General features: G+C 35.6%; 1 protein-coding gene across 1 annotated transcript; it reads right to left on the bottom strand.

The window, feature by feature from the left end:
• Nucleotides 1-470: 470 nt before the first annotated feature.
• LOC132554241 (acid phosphatase type 7-like) lies at nucleotides 471-21,073 on the bottom strand. The gene is made up of 9 exons (XM_060218548.1): nucleotides 20,734-21,073; nucleotides 11,841-12,049; nucleotides 10,626-10,718; nucleotides 9,876-10,025; nucleotides 7,619-7,694; nucleotides 7,088-7,208; nucleotides 5,372-5,569; nucleotides 3,168-3,361; nucleotides 471-2,603 (listed from the first exon to the last, which is right to left on the bottom strand). Exons 1-9 carry the CDS (start codon nucleotides 20,837-20,839, stop codon nucleotides 1,990-1,992), a joined length of 1,761 nt encoding a protein of 586 aa, XP_060074531.1. The 5' UTR covers nucleotides 20,840-21,073; the 3' UTR covers nucleotides 471-1,989.
• Nucleotides 21,074-22,526: the final 1,453 nt, after the last annotated feature.

Below are 22,526 nucleotides of genomic sequence, written 5' to 3'. Positions count from 1 at the left end.
GAAAAAGATTGCTGTCTGTCTGTCATACGCATCTTTATAAAAGAAATTAACACAGATATCGTATTTGAAAAAAACAAAACAAAAACGGAATGCATGAAAATGTTAAAATACAATATGAGGATGGCTTTAAAGTGCCTTCAAGCTAAATGTTATGTCTACCACTAATTGAATTAGTATTCTTCCCGAAGACAAATTTGGCATCATTTACTAAAATTCTTACACTGTTCCATCTATTATACTTGGTCTTAAATGCTCTTTGATCCATCACAAGAATACTTCATACTCTTCTGTCACTTCAGATTATAATTCTATAAAAAGGTAACCACATCTTAACCCTTCTACAACCAAGATCTTTTATAATACTATTCACAGGTATTACCATGGAATGTTACACAGAACAGAATCAGACCTCTTATTTATTCCCCAACAATCGTCTCTGACATCTCTCCTAAGAAATAGTAGATGAAATAGCCGAGCGATTAGCATTTTATTTCTATCAATACAGATTTAGTAATGTAAGTAAGCACAAATTGTTTTTTAGTTCAATAATATATGAAACTAAAAAAACAAATTATCAGAAAAGAACAGGTCTATATCTCGAAACACTTCCAGGCACAGTGACAAGACACTTTTACAAACATAGGGTATATCATAGGTCCATAGGGCATATCATAGGTCCATAGAGCATATCAAAGGTCTTGGCTTTTGTACAATGTAAAACATATTATGCATATTAATATGATTATGTCTCACTTAAGATTTATACTAATAAGAGCACCATGGAACTCAACAACACGTTTCTTCAGTGAAACATGCAATAACAATATGGACAAAATTATACATGGTGTTAGAATGTTATAAAAGTAGACCAACATTTTATACGGAGGGAATGTCTTAGAAACTGAACAATTTTTACTAAGGTGGTTATGAAATGGAATATAATGTTACATGAAAATAATGAGATGGCCATAAAGATGATCAATATTTTATGCTGTAACAGTGCCATTAAAATGGACAAAACAATTATCAATAAGTGCTCTCATCATATACTACTTTCAACTAAATGACATTGCAACAGCAAGTTATCCTATAAATGTCAAATAATAATTGAATATTTAAATGATCTCAATTTTTATACCTTGATGCTTAGTTCCATATTTCTTTTTCACAAAACTGTTTAAAAAATTACAATTAATACTTTTTGTTTGCTTTTTATTCCCTTATTTAAGTATTTAAAGCCAAAAGTTTTTATTTATTTTAATTTTCAGAGTGAACGTTTCTTAGATGTGGTTCCGTTGTTAACAATCCGCCCCAAAAAATTTGAAAGGTACATTTCAAGTAAGTATTTGAAGACGAGCACTTATTGTTGCTTCAGGAGTCAATGACCTTGTAGAGATAAATGTACACTTAGGGAATTCCCTCAGTACTTAACTGTGAGATCAAGACAATAATGCTGTCAACGCACTGAGAAAAAGATCATTGCCTCCCTTGACATATAGGTGTATCACATTCCACACATCTGATATATTCCAGCACCCCACAGTTAGACTGCTGATCAACATTCCATAATTCCACAGCTGGACTCCTTACCGTTTCCTATTTGATGTATCTAGTACCAAACACTTGTCTTAGTAGAACTGTATCACAGAATTCAAAAGGTTACATATTTCTGTATACAATTATAGTGTCTATAATTCAAAGAACACTTTAAGGCACTTCGACAAATATCACTGGTACGTCACACCTGGGCTCTGAAAGTCATAACCAAGGGGTTTGTTACCGCAGACAAATACATCCGTGATATGGCAAAATAACGTGCATGGAATGTAGTTTATCGTTCTGGATTTCATAACTATCCCGTATTCACATCACAATAAATCATTATGAGAAAATCCTCGAAAAAGAATATTTCCTCATACAACTGGCAAGTGTAGATTGGCTAAACTTGATCTCTCCTTCTGAGGACTAAAGTTTAACCAATAAGATCTATCATTCTGTCAGAAGTTTAGCTGTTGGTGCACTAGGTTCGTTGACTTCAACTTCAAACTCATCAGTGTCCTTCTCCCCATTGTGGACTTGGGAGTATCCCGAGGAGTAAAATTTACGCCCATAGTCCACCGTCTCATCCCAACGTCTATACTTCCTTGCCTTTTTCTTCTGTTTCTGTAGAATAACTATAGTGATGATAACAACTAGTACTAGGACACCTCCTCCGACCCCAAGGGCTAAGCGTACATTGTTTGATGCCAGCAAACTGCGGGCTCGTTCCGAAATACTTGTGTCGGGAGAAATTGTGTCCACTGAACTCATGTCTGGTCCACTGTGTGGAATGCTGACTATCTCATGAGACGGGATACCAGTCTTCGTAGCTTTGTTTTTCACTGCCGCATCCTTCTCTTTATCCTCAATCTTCTTGGCCTTCTCAGTGTCAAGCTCAGCCTTGTGGAATGGACCATGTGTGTCCTGAGTGACCCAGATAGAGTCCAATACCTTGTTGTTTTTGACCGACACTTGCTCCCAGTACAGGTGACTGGCATTGTAAATCTTAAGGCGACCAAAACTGTTAAAGGCTTTAACATCCATCCTGAAGGCTGACCAGTCAGCTGTTGAAATCATAAAAATAATTCATGTAGTTACTCATGACATATAAATCAGAATACTTCTGGGTCAGTACATTGTAAAATTTTCACCAATCAGCTGTATGATGAAGTATTGCTTGAACAATTTTGCTATAGGGAATAGTGCAAAAAATAAAATTAGCATAATAACATTTTGCAATAATGCTCTCAGTGCAAAAAATATTGAATTTTAAACAAGATTGCTATTCAAAACAAAACACAGTCATGTATTTTTTTTGGAATATGAAAGGAATGCCATGGTGATGTGTCCAGACCTGGATCAGAAAATCAAAATGGAATGTTGGACTCGCATTTTCATGGATATTTAATATAAAACAGATCAGCTTATTATTGGTGTAAAGTAGGGGTGAGTTGAATTTGAACTGGCATATTTTGTAAATACATGAATATGGCAAGCCATTTCTGCAGTTTCATTTTTCCTTGCCTGTTTTGTTGTTATTTTGTTTCAAAAGAAGGGATTCATTACTAAATACACATGTACAGTTAATTAATTAACTATACATGTATATTTGTGAAAGATATACATACAATATGTTTTGTTTTCCTCATCAAAGCCATGCCTTGAGCCGGCAGCACCAGTGATTAGTTGTACAGGAGCCTGAGGGTTAGAGTAGTTCTTGGCCAGAACAACCCCTTTGTATTGGGGCCACAGACGTTCGTAGGAGTGTTCATGGGCTTGGAGCACTACATCTACTCCGTAGTCAAAGAAAAGGTCTTCCAGGCTGTGAAGTATACACACTTCATTAGAAACTGTATTATTAATGTAATAAAGTAACTAATGGCTTGACTAACTCAACTTTTATGGTAGAAGACAATGTTAACAGGTCAGAAATACACACTAAATACATTGGTATATGACAGCTGTGAAGAACAAAGAAACCTATTACAAGTAAAAAGGTTGAAAAGCATGGCTGAGGCTCAGAGGATAGCACAACGGTGATAAACTCCAGAAAGACCTACGTACCATTTACAAATACAGCACTCTGCTTTCCCATGACACCATCATTAACAGAGCATGCATGAGTGTTCAAATCTTCTGTAGACATCATCTACCTCCTATCACCTTTACATACCCTTGCCTAACTTCTTCACCTTTACATACCCTTGCCTAGCTTTAGTCTACCACCTTTACATACCCTTGCCTAACTTCTGTCTTCCACCTTTACATACCTTTGCCTAACTTCTGTCACCTTTACATACCCTTGCCTAATTTTTGTCATCCACCTTTACATACCCTTGCCTAACTTTGGTCTTCCACCTTTACATACCCTTGCCTAACTTTTGTCATCCACCTTTACATACCCTTGCCTAACTTTGGTCTTCCACCTTTACATACCCTTGCCTAACTTTTGTCATCCACCTTTACATACCCCTGCCTAACTTCTGTCACTTTTACATACTCTTGCCTAACTTCTGTCACTTTTACATACCCTTGTCTAACTTCTGTCACCTTTACATACCCTTGTCTAACTTCTGTCACTTTTACATACCCTTGCCTAACTTCTGTCACCTTTACTTACCCTTGCCTAACTTTTGTCTTCCACCTTTACATACCCTTGCCTAACTTTTGTCTTCCACCTTTACATACCCTTGCCTAACTTTGGTCTTCCACCTTTACATACCCTTGCCTAACTTTGGTCTTCCACCTTTACATACCCTTGCCTAACTTTTGTCATCCACCTTTACATATCCCTGCCTAACTTCTGTCACTTTTACATACCCTTGCCTAACTTCTGTCACTTTTACATACCCTTGCCTAACTTCTGTCACCTTTACATACCCTTGCCTAACTTTTGTCATCCACCTTTACATACCCCTGCCTAACTTCTGTCACTTTTACATACCTTTGCCTAATTTCTGTCACTTTTACATATCCTTGTCTACTTTTTGTCTTCCACCTTTACATACCCTTGCCTAACTTCTGTCACTTTTACATACCCTTGCCTAACTTCTGTCACTTTTACATACCTTTGCCTAACTTCTGTCACTTTTACATATCCTTGTCTACTTTTTGTCTTCCACCTTTACATACCCTTGCCTAACTTCTGTCACTTTTACATACCCTTGCCTAACTTCTGTCACTTTTACATACCCTTGTCTAACTTCTGTCACCTTTACATACCCTTGCCTAACTTTTGTCTTCCACTTTTACATACCCTTGCCTAGCTTTTGTCTTCCACCTTTACATACCCTTGCCTAACTTTGGTCTTCCACCTTTACATACCCTTGCTTAACTTTGGTCTTCCACCTTTACATACCCCTGCCTAACTTCTGTCACTTTTACATACCCTTGCCTAACTTCTGTCACTTTTACATACCCTTGTCTAACTTCTGTCACCTTTACATACCCTTGCCTAACTTTTGTCATCCACCTTTACATACCCCTGCCTAACTTCTGTCACTTTTACATACCCTTGCCTAACTTCTGTCACTTTTACATACCCTTGCCTAACTTCTGTCACTTTTACATACCCTTGCCTAACTTCTGTCACTTTGACATACCCTTGTCTAACTTCTGTCACCTTTACATACCCTTGCCTAACTTTTGTCATCCACCTTTACATACCCTTGCCTAACCTCTGTCACCTTTACATACCCTTGCCTAACTTTTGTCTTCCACCTTTACATACCCTTGCCTAGCTTTTGTCTTCCACCTTTACATACCCTTGCCTAGCTTTTGTCTTCCACCTTTACATACCCTTGCCTAACTTTGGTCTTCCACCTTTACATACCCTTGCCTAACTTTTGATGCTCCAAGGGTACAATCGTCTCCATCAGTATTGGAGCAGTACATGGGGCGGTGACCATATGCGATCACCCATGGACAGTTGTGACGATTGTCATTAGCTTGTTTTAAGTCGGCCATCAACCAGTTTCTCTGAGCATCCACATGAACTCCCTGCTGGGTGAAGAATACCTCTGATGAGTAGCTGCAAATGAAAGCATAACACTGATTCATGACAGTTTTATCAAAAAATGATAATACATATCTTCACAAAAATACCACACAAACTTAGGCTGTGTGTTGTTATTCATGTATGTATAATTGATACATACCTGTCTGCGAGTTTCATCTGACAGAGTGAGCCTGTGTAAGACTTTGTGTGAGCCTCACCTGATAGAGTGTACTTATCTGTCTGCCTTATCTGACAGAGTGTACCCATCTATGAGCCTCACCTAAAAAAGTGTACCGTCTGTGAGACTTACCTTTCATTGTGTGCTGTTTGTGATAACCACCAGAGAAAGTGTGTACATCCAAGATTTGCCTTACAAAGTGTACTTGTTTGTGCGACACAACCAGTGGGCATGACTTGCTCACCTTTTCAACAGCTTATGCATAAGAGTTTTTTTTTGTCATCTTTATTTCAGAACATTTTCTTCAGGATGATAATATCAATAGAATGAAAGTTCTTCCATCACAACCAGTAGAAGTTTTAAGAGTGATGTTTTGATGACTTCACAGTCACCTTTATCAGAAAATGATCTATTCGAAGCAAACATGTGGTTTATGAAAGCCTGCTCTAAACAAATACCATGACCTATTACTTCTCGAAAGAACAAATTTCAAGTTCTAAACATATTTGACTCAAGTTACCTTAAAGGTGGGTCAAGGTCAATTGAACAAAGTCTTTAACCCTTCATCCAATTATGTTACAAATTTAATATCAATACCTTTTACTTTTGGTAAATAAGAATATATAATTTGAAGATTATAACATGTTAGACCTCTGTGGTCATAATATATTGAGGATCAAGGTCATTCATTTCACAAACATGGTCACCTTTCATCCCAGCATGTGTCAGACAAATATCAGTGTCTTGAGACTTTTGGTTATTGAGAAGAATTTTTTTGAAGGTTTTAACACATTTGGCCCATGTGACCTTTTAAACTTGGGCAATGCCATGTATTAAAAAAAAATTTATAGCACTTCATCCAAGCATAATTTATGCCTCATATCAGCACTCTTGGCCTTTGGGTTTTTGAGAAGAAATCTTGTTAAAGATATTAACACATTCTACCCTTTTGACCTTGAAAAAGGGTCAATGCTATTTATTTTAACAAACCTGGTAGCAATTTATCTGTGCATGCCACAAGCGCAATATCAGTATCATGAGCTTTTAGGTTATTGAGAAGAAGTTGATTGAATGGAGAGTTTATGCATGATGTATAGCTCACAACAACCAACAACACATGATCGCTGTAGGTCTTCCTGATCCTTCAGGTCAGATGACCTAACAAAACATAACTTGTGAGCAATATCAACATGACAAAGTTTACCTGTCTTTACAACTCAAATTAAGTGAACTTGTCTGTGAGACTCTCCTTACAAAGCATACCTGTCTGTGAGACTTATCTGATTTAGTATACATATCACTATAACCAACCTGACAAACTGTACCTGTCTTTACAACTCACCTGACAAACTGTACCTGTATTAACAACTCACCTGACAAAGTGAACCTGCCCTATATCCAGGCTGTACCACATCTTATCCAATGGAATTGGCCAGTCAGTTTTAGGCATAGAAAATCTGTATCTGTAGTGACTGAAGGTATCATCATCTATCTCTGTAATGTTATACAGTACATTGTACACATGTTACATTTATTGTGAGGGACTTATAAGACAACTACTGAATTGGAAAAGAATGTTCTAATTTGATACTGTACATATGTTTTGAAAAAGATGACATATTTTAACTGCAAGTACACTTTGACATATACTTACTGGAAGCAATATTTTGCACTAATACAAACAAAATTATTACATTATCAGCATGACTATATATGTTAATGTTAGTAACTTCAGTTAATTGTGGGCTGAAATATCCTTAAACAGGTGTGATAACCTTACCTAACATAAAGATATTATTATCATCATATTAAAATTTATTCTAGTGCAACATCAATGAGGAAGGATGACCATATGGTGAACCTCACATTTCTGTATTGATTTTGTTATAAAAACAGTAATTTACCATGGTTTCCCGGTGAAGTCATATAGGGTACTCTAGCTGCTATGTCTTCTACAATTCTCATAAACTGATCTCCAACCTAGACAAAGAACAAAGGATTACCACAAACATCTCAAGTCACGTACAGAAAATTAATCTCACAAACTTTATCAGAAAATATGTACCTACAACAAAATGTCCAAAGGGCCTGTATCACTCACCTGGTTTGGTTGTCACATTCACTTTATCTAAATTGAAGAATGATTTTAAAGAATTACCCCTATTTCCATTATCTGACCCTGTCCATATATCCCTATGGAGGGGTCAGGTAGGGATGGGATATGATTTTGATAGCATGCAAAACTTTCCCTGTTGGGCCCTGCCCCTCAAGCCCCTTGAGACCTGACCCCACAATTTACACACAATTGCTTTAATCAACTTCATCCAGAATGCTTCATGCTAAATTTGATCTAAATATGATTACCTACATATGAAATTCCAGTGAGATCCATCCAGTTCTTCCCAAGAAAAAGTGAAAACAATTCTTGGTGAAAATCAGAAATATCTACCTGTCAGCCGTATCATTTTTTTATCAGTCCCAAAACAAGGGGCACAACTAGGGACCAAGAGTGAACATAAATATGGAATCTTAAAAAGATTCATCTTGTACTTTACAAAGAATAATGAAAACAAACCTTCATAGTCAAAATCCAAGAAGGCTGAGTGCAAGCCATCTTGCTTTTCTGACCAGCTCCAAAATAAAAAATTCACTCATAGGATCAAAGGAAACCTTCATAAGGAATCTTCCAATCTTTATTACATCCTTCCTTTCTATTTATAAGATTAATGAACACCAAGGAATAATGATCATATACAAACTGTACATGTACACTCTGAGTCCCTAGTGGTTCCCAACGGGGATCAATCCAGCCCTAAGGGTCAAGCCTTGTAGCGAAATTATACTCATTTCAAAGCAAGCATTTGTCTGAAATATCAAAAGGCAAGGACTTTCCAAAGATTCCCACATGCCATCAACCTGCATCCCAACAAAAGTGGTTTTTACACCATGCATTCAACCTATCACAAAGTGAAACTGAAAACCATTATATGTGTAGATGTAACCTATGATTCTCTGGAGAGAGAAATTAGAAAATGATAACATGTGAGTAACAACACTTGTAGCATTGTATTGTGAAACTAGAAACCTGGTTCTTTTGAAGTACATGAAGTAGCACTGACACATCATTCAAAACCACCACCTTAGGGGCACATAACCACTCACCTTGGGAAAACATGTTAAGTTGGAGGCCTCCGACTGTTTAGTAGGGGAAAGCAAATTAGTAGAAATTAGTGAGTCAAATAAATATAATGAAGAGAAAAGTATCTGGGGACCATCCACAGTTCCACTTACAAAATGATGCTGTGATAGCACTTCACTGGGATTCGTTGATAACAGGGTGATATATTATTTTAGATAGTTGTTCTTTGACTCAGATCAATTTTGCTAAAAGTGTGTAATGACAAAAATGTTTTGACAGGATATGTGAAAATAGATATGAACAAGTGCTGATTAGTAACAATGTACTCCAGGGAAATTTGGCTCAATTAGGAAATGTTTGGAGATGTGCTGTTTTATATTGTACAATGTTGTTGAACAAAGAATCATGGCAAATTTAATGTTTCTCATTTCTGACCCCTCCTTATACTGATCCTTCTCATTTTTGACCTCTCACCCTACATACATGCACTGCTCCAACTTCCATACCCTAACACTACATACTCCTCCCACTTCTGATCCCTCACACTACATACCCCTCCCACTTCTGATACATACACTATATACAACCTCCACTTCTAACCTCTTATGCTACCATAAGGGCTCTCGATCTGCTAGATTTGGGGCCGATATTCGGCCCCATTCCCAATGCAAAATAGTATCTTTTTTTCCCAATTTAGACCCCAAGTTTTCCCAAGCCTAAGGAAAACGCCACTATTTTTCCCAATTCTAAGGGCCCCTGGCCCCAGTCCCTAAATGGGGTGTGAGAACCCTGACCATGGTACATATCCCTCCCACTTCTGACCTCACACAATTCATATCCCTCCCACTTTTTACATTTATGCCACTGGTCACCTACTACTGACCCATCACACCATTGGTCCCTCCCACTTCTGACCCCTCCAACTACTGACCCCTCCAACTACTAAACCCAAATATTGGTTTTAACAAATGACACCCTCCCCTCCCCCCTTGCCCTATTCCTGGCCTTTTGTGAGTACAAACCTGTCCATCTTGGTCCATCAAGTTGTAGCCAAAGTCACCTACATGAAGTACAGCAGTGTAGTTCCCACCTAATACTTCTGTATTTAAGTAAGGTACACTGTCAGATTCCACACCCAGGTCACCATACACCAGGAACTCTGGTTCCCACATCTGTATGCAAAAGACACAATTTTTTTCTATATAATGTATGTACGAGTATTGAAATGTATTGACCAGCAGAACCATTCTGAACAGGAAGTGAAATGTTTTACAATGTCACATATACAAGAAGCCAGTGTGAACACCTGATCGATGAATGTAGTCCGACTCTGCTATGTCAAATATTTCACTAATTTATCATCACTAACTTTGTATACTTAGTGATTGAGTAAAAAGATTTTACAATGAGAGTCAAAAGGTATTACAGTTTTAAATTGTGTCTAGAACAGACAAAGTCTATGCTTACTTAAAACTGATAACTTACCAGGGGTACTTCCTATCATAGTCTTATCATAACATAATACATCATAAATATAGTACAAATACACCCGTATGTACTTTCTTTAACATACATTGTGTACGTAAACATCCTTTTCTGAAAGCCTTTAACTCCAATCATTTGAAAGAATATCAGTTTATCAGGAAAATGGTGACAGAAAATAAAAAATCTACTGACAGGACATTTTAAGAAATTCAGACATATGTTCTGTACCTACTTTATAGCCATTAATTTGAGTTTAACACTACTGATTGCTCTGTTAGTTCTCTCACCTGCCCACTAGGGGGAGTCTTGAAGTAGTATGGTCCACTACTAATACCATCACTGACCGGTCGGTAAAAGTATGTCGTCTCCGGAGTCAAGCCCTAAAATACATCAATTCAAACCTATAAACCTTGTGGCTCATTTAATTATAAACATGTGACTGACAAAGTTAAACCCTGTTATTGTTGTAGTTATATCTTGTTACTGATGTAGTTAAACCTTGTGGTTGATGTAGCTAAAACATTGCTACTCATTTAGTTATAAACATGTGACTGACCAAATTAAATCCTGTTACTGATGTACTTATATCTTGTTTTTGATGAAGACATAAACCTTTTTACTGGTGTAGTTATAAACCTTGTTACTGATTTGTTAATTATTGATATTGATGTAGTTAAACTTTGTTACTGATGTAGTTAAACCTTGTAACTGATGTAGTTAAACCCTGTTATTGATGTAGTTATATCTTGTTACTGATGTAGTTAAACCTTGTGGTTGATGTAGCTAAAACATTGCTACTCATTTAGTTATAAACATGTGACTGACCAAATTAAATCCTGTTACTGATGTACTTATATCTTGTTTTTGATGAAGACATAAACCTTTTTACTGGTGTAGTTATAAACCTTGTTACTGATTTGTTAATTATTGATATTGATGTAGTTAAACTTTGTTACTGATGTAGTTAAACCTTGTAACTGATGTAGTTAAACCTTGTTACTGATGTAGTTAAACTTTGTTACTGATGTAGTTAAACCTTGTAACTGATGTAGTTAAACCTTGTTACTGATGTAGTTAAACTTTGTTACTGATGTAGTTAAACCTTGTAACTGATGTAGTTAAACCTTGTTACTGATGTAGTTAAACTTTGTTACTGATGTAGTTATACCTTGTTACTGATGTAGTTATACCTTGTTACTGATGTAATCATACTGTGTGAGCTTAAATTCTAATGAAAATGTTAATATCTTAACACTGCAGTGAAAAATTGTTTATCTGTATTATTACCTGCAGAGACACTAAATGTTTACCTCAAATAACAGTTTTTTCTTGTAGAGACACCACTGCAGAGACACTCAGTGTTTACTTGTAATAACACTATATGATTAACTGTAGTAACACTAAATGTTTATCTATAGTTACATCAATGTTTACCTGTTGTAACACTAAATGTTTATCTATAGTTACATCGATGTTTACCTGTTGTAACACTAAATATTTACCTGTAACTTAACTCTGTGTAGACACTGTAGTCCCTGTCTATTAAGATCTGTGAAATGTGACATCTGACCAGTAAGTGTTGTGGTCAGCCCCCAAGGGTCAGTACCATAATTGATCAAAGTTGTACACTCCTCTTGTGTGGCCCACATCACCACCACCTCTGATGTTGTGTCACCATAGGCTATGTGAACCTGTTCTGGACGACATGGTACTGTAACAAACAGTGACATAAAACTAAAGGACATTGTATGTAGGTATACACTGTGCAGGAACATGCACATGATTTCTTATAGTTACCTGTAATTTAATTGAATTTAGTTCACAACTTACAAAGTTTGAAGTGTTGTGGAGCAGTTAAGAAAAGATCTTATCCAATTATATGTTTTCTTTTGGTACTAGCAAAGCAGAATCAACATTCCAACATTTTGGAAAGTGATACCAACATATATCCATTTCCAAAGTAAAAATTCTGGAAACATCCAAGGAGTCAAATTATATACTTAAACAGGCCTTGATAAGCAACACATCTCTATCAAGTTGTTCCAACAGAAATAAAAAAGAAAACCTGCCTTATTCTGTAAAGTTATAAGGGGAATTGGTTACCAAGTTTAGGAAAAGTGTGGATCCTTGTAATCATAGGTCTTATTTGGTTACCATGGCAACTAAATGACATTAGATGTTTTGCAAAATAGTACCATTGTAATAACCTTTCTTCAAAACCCTTATAGATAACAATGTTCAGCATAATCAAACATTATTTTGATTTCCACCAATCAAAAGCCTCCATTATACTTGAGTATCCATGGTTCTGGAAATACATAATGTGTCAAATTAAAGGCTTTAATATGTAATTGCCTTAAAATTGATCTAAGGACTGATGACCTTTGAGCCATTACACAAAAACATTTGTGTTGTGACCTGGTAACCATGGCAACCAACATTCTTTTTTTATTCAGTTAGATGTTTTGGATAATAAAGTACTACAATAAGTAAAAATTAGCAAAATCCATATATATCAAAATATATGCTCTGACAATATGAATATCATTATATGTTTAATCAAGCTGGAGGTTCATGACCTCTTTACCTTTTGAACATGGGTTCAATAATCACTGTCATACTGGCCATTGGGGATGATGTTTGTTGAGTAAGTTAGTTTATTCCCCATCAATGGCACGTTGCTTTCCCCTTATGGGTTTTCCTCCGACATTCAGGACAACATTTCGCTCCTTAATGGCCTTCAAATAAGGGGATAGTTATATGCTTGTTTTTATGCATATACTGGGGATAAAGAGAATCTTTCCCTGGCTGGAGGGTAGGATTGATCATTTTCTACCCGAGGAGGAGATTCTTGATTGTCTAACCTGAAGCTTTGCCAAGCATTAGACTGTCAGGAATCTCCTCCAAGAGTAGAGATTTCTCTGTTCTACCCTAAATGCTGGGAATGATCCTTTTTCTGTCCCCTTTTCCAGTTAAAAACAAATATGTAAATAAAAATACATGTGACAATATAACCATCTCTATAGCCATTTGCATTTAAGGCCCAGAAGATAATTGATAATGATGTCATTGACCCCAACTGATCCCAACACATAATACAAAATGACATAATGAAAATTACAGGAACACAAAATGTCACTTCCTGTGCATGCAGGCTGTTTTGAGGGGTAAGATAGAGATAAAGTTATCGTACCCTCACCAGAAGTGTGGATATTTTTGTCTGATGGGGTAGAATAGATAATGAATTTTGGCTTTAACATGAGACGCGTTGAGCGTTAAAATGACAAAATTCATTATCTAATCTCCAGTATATGCATAAAAACAAGCATGCTATCCCCATTCTAATAATTTGAGCCTTAAAGTGATGTAATTTTTGCAATAACAACGAAATTCAACCATAAGGCACATAAAATTTTGTTCGAAACAGTCCCTTACATTGTCTTAACCAAGCAAATTGTTCCTTTCAAACATTGATGACATAGAAGTTCCTGACATAGAAGTTCTCCTCACTTTCCAGTCAAGTTGTCAATAGATTCCGGTCAAGAAGAAGGTCAATGCATTTTTAAAAGGCATAAATATTTTTCTCTAAATGAATAATCTGTCTATATTGTTGTTTTTATTGATTCCTGGTGTACATACCTGAAATCTGTCATGTCTGTTTCTAAATGATAAAGATATTTGTTCCCTGAAGTAGGTCGATAAAACAACAGACATTGTGGAGAGGCATCAAGAAGAAACAAGATTTTATGATGGGAGACTCATCTGAAGTTGTCAGTACATTTCTTTCAAATGAAGATTGGGATTTATGTATCATTCTGTATAGAATTATCCAATAAAGATAGGAGACAATACCATATAATATGATATGATACTGTAACAATTATTTTCTTAATCGACATTCTGACATTGCCGTCAGACTCACTAGAAGCAGAGAAAAGAGATTCAGAATATGTCACAAAGAATATCATTATCATACTCTCCACTTTACTTTTCAATGACACATTTAAGTAAGTTGTTATATAATAAATTTCTCCAATGTCAATATCGATCATCTGCCTCAATCAGAAAGATGGCCACCATCTTCGACTAGCATTAGAAACAGTGAGTATATTGGGGATTAGATCATGAAAATTATCCAGTGCAAAAATGTGTTACATAACCATTATTTTAGAATAAAAGCTACACAGAGCTTATGTTGATTGTTGATCTTATAAACAATGTAAAATAAAGGTTCATTTCCATTTTTCTTTTTTTATTTTGCAACTTAATGATGTAACAAAACAAACTGCTGTGTTACAATGATTTTTTTCTATTATTTCACAGCTAAAATTGCAATTAAAATAAACTTCTATATTTCCAAATAGACTGCATGTAAAAATCCTATATTGTGTATAATAATATATGTAGAAAGTGGTGTATAAGATACAATCAGAAAAGACATGATGTAATACATGTACCAAGTACCAGGATATACAACAAATTATGTATTTAACAGCTTGCTGTGTGTCTGCCACCTGTTACAACAGTCCCCATCAGCATGTACAAATATTGATTTGTGCCCAAGTCACAAGTCCCAAGGCAACTCTTGTCAGGCGACATTTTGCTAAATGTTTCATTTGGGGAAATTTCTATCATAATTTCTCTACATATCTGGAGTTGGATCAATATTGCTGTTCATAAAAAACACAATATTCGGCTGAGCATGCTCCCCAACTAGTAATTAGCTATACAGTGACAGCACAAAGAACTGTGTAAAGGACCTGCAAACAAAGACCACTTTGTGTACAGGAACTGTATACAGTGTCATTGTGATATTTATTGAATACGGCCCCAGGTCATTTCGAGGTTTAATCATGCCTAGTATTTTTTAAGACACATTTGACAGAATTTTTCCTTGCATGTCTCAATTATATCAGGATATATTGTCTGGCACAGTGAAAAGGTATTAGCTCTATCTTACAGAGGTAGACCAGAGAGAGGAGAATTTCTAAGTTTTAAAAACGTGTCAGTATTTTGTTACTTGGTTAGAGAAATGTTATTGATATTTTTTTGGTTTAACTGTCTAAACAAAGTTGAAGTATGTCAATATTTACAGACTCAATGACCCGTCATCTGAAATGATCCATTTCAGTTCATACCAGCAGAAAGATAACATTTTCAATGTCTTCATCAGTTCTTTGACCTGTTGTAAAAGCTACAGTAAAATACAGGTATGTTATACATAAAAGCAATTTATATCTACCTTTCAGCCTTTCAAATCCCAAGGCTTTTAACAGTAAAGAAATTCATGGGTGAGAGGGCAGCCAAAAGCAATTTTCAAACCTACTGATAACAGTTCTGAAAAGCTAGACATAAAATTTGAAAATGATTTTGAATAAAATGAGAGTGAGAGAGCTAGCAACCATGGCCTGAAGGTTTTCCTGTTAAAGATTAAGACATCTGATTAAGGTGTTATAGTATACTGCCTGATTTTACCACCATATTACAAGGTATGCAGGTATAAGAGAACTTGTTGATGGGTACCCAGTAAATAACACTACTATTGACATTCTTGTAAATCCTGGGAAATTAAAATGAAACAAAAAATGGAAAGTTATGGCAAGACGTTTCGGCTATTGAAGCTAGTATTAATTGCTATAATCACAGAATTGATATCAATCATGAATAAGAGTTAGGAATATTGAAGGGTACGACCAGGAAGTGTCACAAATCCCAAAGAAGATGGATCTTCTCCCCTTCTTTTCTCTTAAATAGCTTGTTCTCAGTCTTATGATGTACTGACAGAAGAAAATCATATGCTAACATCTATAAACAAGGGTTCAGTTTTTATATTTTATCAAGATTTAGGGAAAACAGACCACAACTGTGAAGACTAAGAACAGTGCTGCCTTTTAAGTCATTTCATGATTCTGAACAGTCTCAAGATGGGAGCAACTAGGGACCAAGGGGAACCTGTTTATTTAGTATTTCTCAAGATAGGACCAACTAGGGACCAAGGGGAACCTCTTTATTTAGTATTTCTCAAGATATAGGGATATAACTAGGGACCATGGGGAACCTGTTTATTTAGTATTTCTCAAGATATAGGGATATAACTAGGGACCAAGGGGAACCTGTTTATTTAGTATTTCTCAAGATATAGGGATATTACTAGGGACCGAGGGGAACCTATTTATTTAGTATTTCTCAAGATATAGGGATATAACTAGGGACCAAGGGGAACCTGTTTATTTAGTATTTCTCAAGATATAGGAATATAACTAGGGACCAAGGGAAACCTGTTTATTTAGTATTTCTCAAGATGGGAGCACCTAGTGACCGAGGGGAACCTGTTTATTTAGTATTTCTCAAGATATAGGGATATAACTAGGGACCAAGGGGAACCTGTTTATTTAGTATTTCTCAAGATATAGGGATATAACTAGGGACCAAGGGGAACCTGTTTATTTAGTATTTCTCAAGATATAGGGATATAACTAGGAAACAAGGGGAACCTGTTTATTTAGTATTTCTCAAGATATAGGGATATAACTAGGGACCAAGGGGAACCTGTTTATTTAGTATTTCTCAAGATATAGGGATATAACTTCCTCTTTCCACAGTTTGCTTTCCTATGTTTTCTAACAAATAATACATCTATTATTATGGAAAAGTTGTATTGATATTTTTCACTCGTATGTTTAATGTTCATTTTCAGTTTTAAAAAATCTGACCATGAAGTTATTGAATATGTATTAGAATGGTGATGGAAACAACAGCTGTTATTGTCTGCTATGACAAACATCACATCTGTTACCACTGTACTTGTGTAAATCAACACCTAGCCATATCAAAAGTACAATATATTATCGCTCAAGTTATATACCGGACAAAAAATTTAACTTTGATAAAACTGAAACTGCATAGTTTTTAATACACAGTACGAATATTTTTAAAAGTTTAATGACAGGGAAATCAATATAGTCGATGATTACAGATTGAGCTTTCATATTTCCTACCCAGATCACACAACAAGCAGTAACAGTATCCTGTAAATCAATGTGTTCACAAGAATGAAGCATCTAAATCACACAGACAACAAGATACCTAGGATGCTATTTGAGGCTCAATAGGGAGTATAATCTCTGCTGACCCTTTGGACTTTCCTGCAACATCTGAGCATATTTCTTAATACTTGTCCGTGACTAGTATGTTGCCATTCCTCTTGCAATACCCTCATAAACTCTTAGAGGTTTTGTGGAGGTTTGGGGCATGCTGAAACCTAGCCCTGCAAGTTATCCTAAGCATGCTCAATGAAGTTTATATCAGGAGAACAACTTGACCAGTCTATATGAACAATTCTTTTTGTCTCTGATTGAAGATGACTGTTTACTACACGAGGACTGAGAGGACAAGCATAACCATGCATCAGAACAAAGTCTTGTACCAAACTGCAGTTGAATTGATCGTGTCAAAGTGTCATAAAGTACGGTTGTTCAAATCTTGGTCATTTTTGGACATAATGTCTGTTGGAAGTTGATTTAATAGCCTTCTAATCACACTTTGAGAAATATTAAGTTGTACAGACAGATTTCTCTGACCAGCTTGGCGTGACTCTATACCTCGCACTACTTCATCATCATTGGACTGTCTATGTATGATTCATTATGTTACAATTGGTGATAAAAATGTTAGTAAATGTCCAAAATGGAAGAAATTTTAGTGAAGATTTTACAAAAGTAAAACCTCAAGATTTCACCAGTTATCAATAATCAGTCACCTTTTAACACCATGCATGTGTCCATTATAATGTCCTTGTCAACACATCGGGTATACATTGAAGAATGTACTGGTGCAATATGGGCAACATATCATTTTCAGGAGAACATATCATGATATTTAACAATTTAAGAATGGGGTTTTCAGATAAGTAAAATATTCTATTGCCAAAAGGAAGCTTAAGGAAATATTTTTAAAAAACATAAAAGTACATATGTATTGAATGCCTAAGTTAACATTAAAAGAGCTGGTGTAAATCAGGTAACTTTGACTCTATAGTCTTGATGATATTCAGCAAATATGGACCCCACTCAAACTAGAGTCATAACTGTGTCAAACACTAACCTCCAACAAATCTATAAATGTTCTAGTATTTGTCACTTTCAACCTCCATCAGATCTACATATGCACTGGTATTAAGCACTTTCAACCTCCATCAGATCTACATATATTCTTGTATTAGTCATTTCAACCTCAAACAGATCTACTCAACCTCAAACAGATCTACACAAGTTCTGATATTAGTCATATATATGTTCTGGTGTTATTTTCAACCTCAAACAGATCACTTTCACACATGTTCTGGTATTAGTCATTTCAACCTCAAACAGATCTACTCAACCTCAAACAGATCTACACATGTTCTGGTATTAGTCATTTCAACCTCAAACAGATCTACACATGTTCTGGTATTAGTCATTTCAACCTCAAACAGATCTACACATGTTCTGGTATTAGTCATTTCAACCTCAAACAGATCTACACATGTTCTGGTATTAGTCATTTCAACCTCAAACAGATCTACACATGTTCTGGTATTAGTCATTTCAACCTCAAATAGATCTACACATGTTCTGGTATTAGACACTGTCAACCTCAAACAGATCTATACATGTTCTGGTGTTAGTCATTTCAACCTCAAACAGATCTACACATGTTCTGGTGTTAGTCATTTCAATCTCAAACAGATCTACACATGTTCTTGAATCAGTCATTTCAACCTCCATCAGATCTACATGTGTACAGGGTATTAGTCACTTTCAACCTCCATCAGATCTACATGTTTACTGACATTAGTCACTTACATTATTATTTTTTATGAGACAACAAAACTACTTTTAATGCTTGTTTAATATTAATTGTGACAGGGTAACAAGATGTCAGGAGTGAAAGGTCATGAGTAACATGGTGTCGGGTCAAAGGTCAAGAGTTTGAGGTTAGGTGTATAGTAAATGTTTACGTTTGATATGTATCTGTGAAATAATGATACTGTTTACTTCTGCCTAAGGCTGGAGTATGTCTGCAGCAGCAGGGCAGCAGGTAACAAATAGAAAGTCAACAGCTGCAGATACAACATACATTTACTAAATTTCTGAGTCTGGTATTAGTTGATGCAGAAATGTCTTTTCCTTTTTCCATGGTATGACCAACAGAAAAGGACAACATTAAATTATTCTTGTTCTTATGATGTTATTTTGTTAGAAATTTTCCTTTGATTACTAAATCTATTTGCTACTACATTAATAGCTGGCATTACAATGTCTTAGGTTGACAAGGACAGTTTACCAAGATCTAAAACTCTGGACAGGTGCTCCTCCTACAAGAACATAACTAATCTGGCTTACAATAAGATAGTAAAACATTCCTGTGGGAATTTTCTATCTAAAAGATGTGTCAGGTTTTAATAAGATTAGAAATACTCCCTAGCTGTAAGGCTTAGAATTATCACTATCCAACAGCTGTGTGGAAGTCGAGTGGGAATGTCATTTCTAAGTTATCTTAATCAACTAACACTCATGCAGAAATTTTACTAAAAAAAATGCAACAGGATTCTGTATTCTGATAAGTAATTGGTTAACTTACAATCATAGATTTGTATTAGCTTCAATACTTTAAAAGGTTTTTATTATATTAAATACACACATCATTGTCAATAATAACCATAATTCTCTCACATTTTGAATCCTGATTGTCTTTGTAATATATCACAAACACAGCTTAATTTTATCAATATTGAAAAAAATTCACATATATGTGATATGTATACATTTCTATCTATATACTTCAGGTTGCAGTCCAAACGGAGGCAGATGCCAGACTCATATCAAGTATGTACATGTTACATGTGCTGTAATACTATGCAAATATACCAAAATACCTCATGCAAGGTTTTTCGAGTCTAGGCTTCAAACCAAAAGACAAGTCTGGTGTATGATCTTAACATCATCTAACAGTAGTGTCACCATCTCATTACCACTTTCAAAAGTGTACATGTACAGTTCATTGTATCTGGAGCAAAATAAAGTTGTTGAATTGTTTGCCTTCTATTTAAATTTCATCATCTGTAACTAATTTCCCACTGTTTGGAACAGAAACTAAAAAAAACATGCATGATTGATGTTACAGAAAAAATGACAAACATATATAAAGAACAAACTCAAAATACACATCTATTGGACAACAGTGGAAGCTAGGGTACTTACACGTGTATATAGTAACTGTTGCTATTCATGCCGTCTTTCTTTGTGTGCGATTTGAGATTGTGTACTAATCAAGTAATAACTTTAAATCACATATACACAAATTTAATGATTCATTTAAGTAGAAATGTTCATGCGAGTTTTACTGTTAACTTACCCTCGTTCTCGTGCATGGGTCTAAAGTCAGTGTGGTTGGCGAAAACATATGTGTTGATAATGGCACACAAAAAAACTAACACGGAGGTTTCCATCCCTGTCCGCATTACAGTAAAGATAACGAGTAAATAGCAAGTAGTTTTCGATACAAGAAGTTCGGTCAGCTGTGAAGCACGCCACCTGTTAGTTACAGATGAATCTTTGATCTCTCCGCGCCTATATAAACAGCTGAAGAAATAATACGTGTGTATCCCGGCTAATAACTGTCCACCCTAACCCATGTCGTGTGTGACACCGTATCTCACCAGCTGTCGCACACACATGACGAAGATTACATGAGCTGAAATGTCATAGTTTTATTTCTGTAAGACATGCGCAGTAGCTAGTTTCACATTTGATTTGATAACGACTTCGTACACACTCGGCAGATTCCGGAGGCCGAAGTCACTACATTATGAACCATTCAAAAAATATTTAACCTTTTATTTTTTTAAATGTCAGAACAAACTTGATAATGACACTTGCAGCATAGATGATGATAGCAGAAACAAAAACAAAACAAAACAAATCCGAGACATTGTGAGAGAAGAACTTGTCAAGATGTCTGAGAGAGAAAATCAAGGATTTACATCGGAGCTGAAAGAGAGGGAAAAAGGAAACGCAATATGCCTTGACTGAAATAGAGGATAGAAAGAAAAGAGAATTGACCCTTGGAATTAAGGAACAGCGAGATAGTAAAGGACGCGATCGTAAGTCAGATTAAAAGGAAGTTCAGGACTTGCTTGAAGTTTGCAACGTACCTTTAGAGGTTACAAATGGAATAACCATGATGACTATAATAAGGAAATGTGACAAGGAAAGCAATGCCACCAAAAGCAAATCGAGACCAATCCTTAAAGCATTTGGCTCAGTTGAGGACAGAAGGGAGTTTTCTTCAAAATCAACAACAACAAAAAACAGAGCATGGCAATGTTACATGGAAACAAGGCGTGAACTTAAACACAAAGAATGTGCTAGAGCACGAAACCAACTAAAATGGGAATTAAGGCAAGCCAGAAAAGAAACCGAAAAAAATATTGCCGAAGATGTCAAAGTCAACCCAACATGTTTTTGGAAATACGCCAATTCAAAAAGAAAAGTAAGAACTGGGATCGCTGACTTAAATAGAGAAGAACAACAGATAGCTGTGAAGGATAAATATTAAGCTGAAGTGCAAGCAAAATTCTTCAGTAGTATTTTCACGGAGGAACCATCAAACGAATTACCAGAATTTAAAGAGACATATAGTTCATCCTTTTGAAGATATATTTTGTAATTCCCAAGTTGTTGAAAAGTTATTAGCAAATCTTAATGAAATAAATCTCAGGGACCTGATAAGATGCATCCAAAAGTTTTAAAAGAACTACGAAATAACATCAGTGCACCTCTAGCATATATCTATATTAAATCTTTAACAGAAGGAAAATTACCACAGGGATGGAAAGAGGCTAACATGACAAAAAAAAAAGGTTTAAAATCAGACCCAGGAAACTACCGACCAGTGAGCTTAACTAGTATAATTTTGAAAACACTGGGAAAAATTGTTAGGAATAGTATTGTAAAATATATGAATAAGAATAATCTAAATAATAAAATAGTAAGTCCACGACAATTGGGGTTCATCTTTAGGAGGTTTACGCAATTTCAGCTGATAACAGTGCTTGAAGAATGGACAAAATGTTAGATAATGGCGGAGAAATTGATATAATCTACATGGATTTTATAAAAGCGTTTAATAAAGTGAGCCACCAGCGA

This window comes from Ylistrum balloti, unplaced genomic scaffold (assembly GCF_031769215.1).
Source record: "Ylistrum balloti isolate Yb309-2 unplaced genomic scaffold, AGI_CSIRO_Ybal_v1 Utg370388, whole genome shotgun sequence".
Classification (NCBI taxonomy): domain Eukaryota; kingdom Metazoa; phylum Mollusca; class Bivalvia; order Pectinida; family Pectinidae; genus Ylistrum; species Ylistrum balloti.
Note: the sequence above shows the minus strand (reverse complement) of the source record. Positions and strands in the feature narration are given on the sequence as shown.

Excerpts from the sequence above, each read along its gene's own strand:
- LOC132554241 (XM_060218548.1), bottom strand. The coding sequence starts at position 20,839 with ATGCGGACAGGGATGGAAACCTCCGTGTTAGTTTTTTTGTGTGCCATT. Across the intron at positions 12,050-20,733 it reads ACCCATGCACGAGAACGAGG|TACCATGTCGTCCAGAACAG; the intron begins GTAAGTTAACAG and ends TGTTTGTTACAG. Across the intron at positions 7,209-7,618 it reads GACTTCACCGGGAAACCATG|AGATAGATGATGATACCTTC; the intron begins GTAAATTACTGT and ends ATAACATTACAG.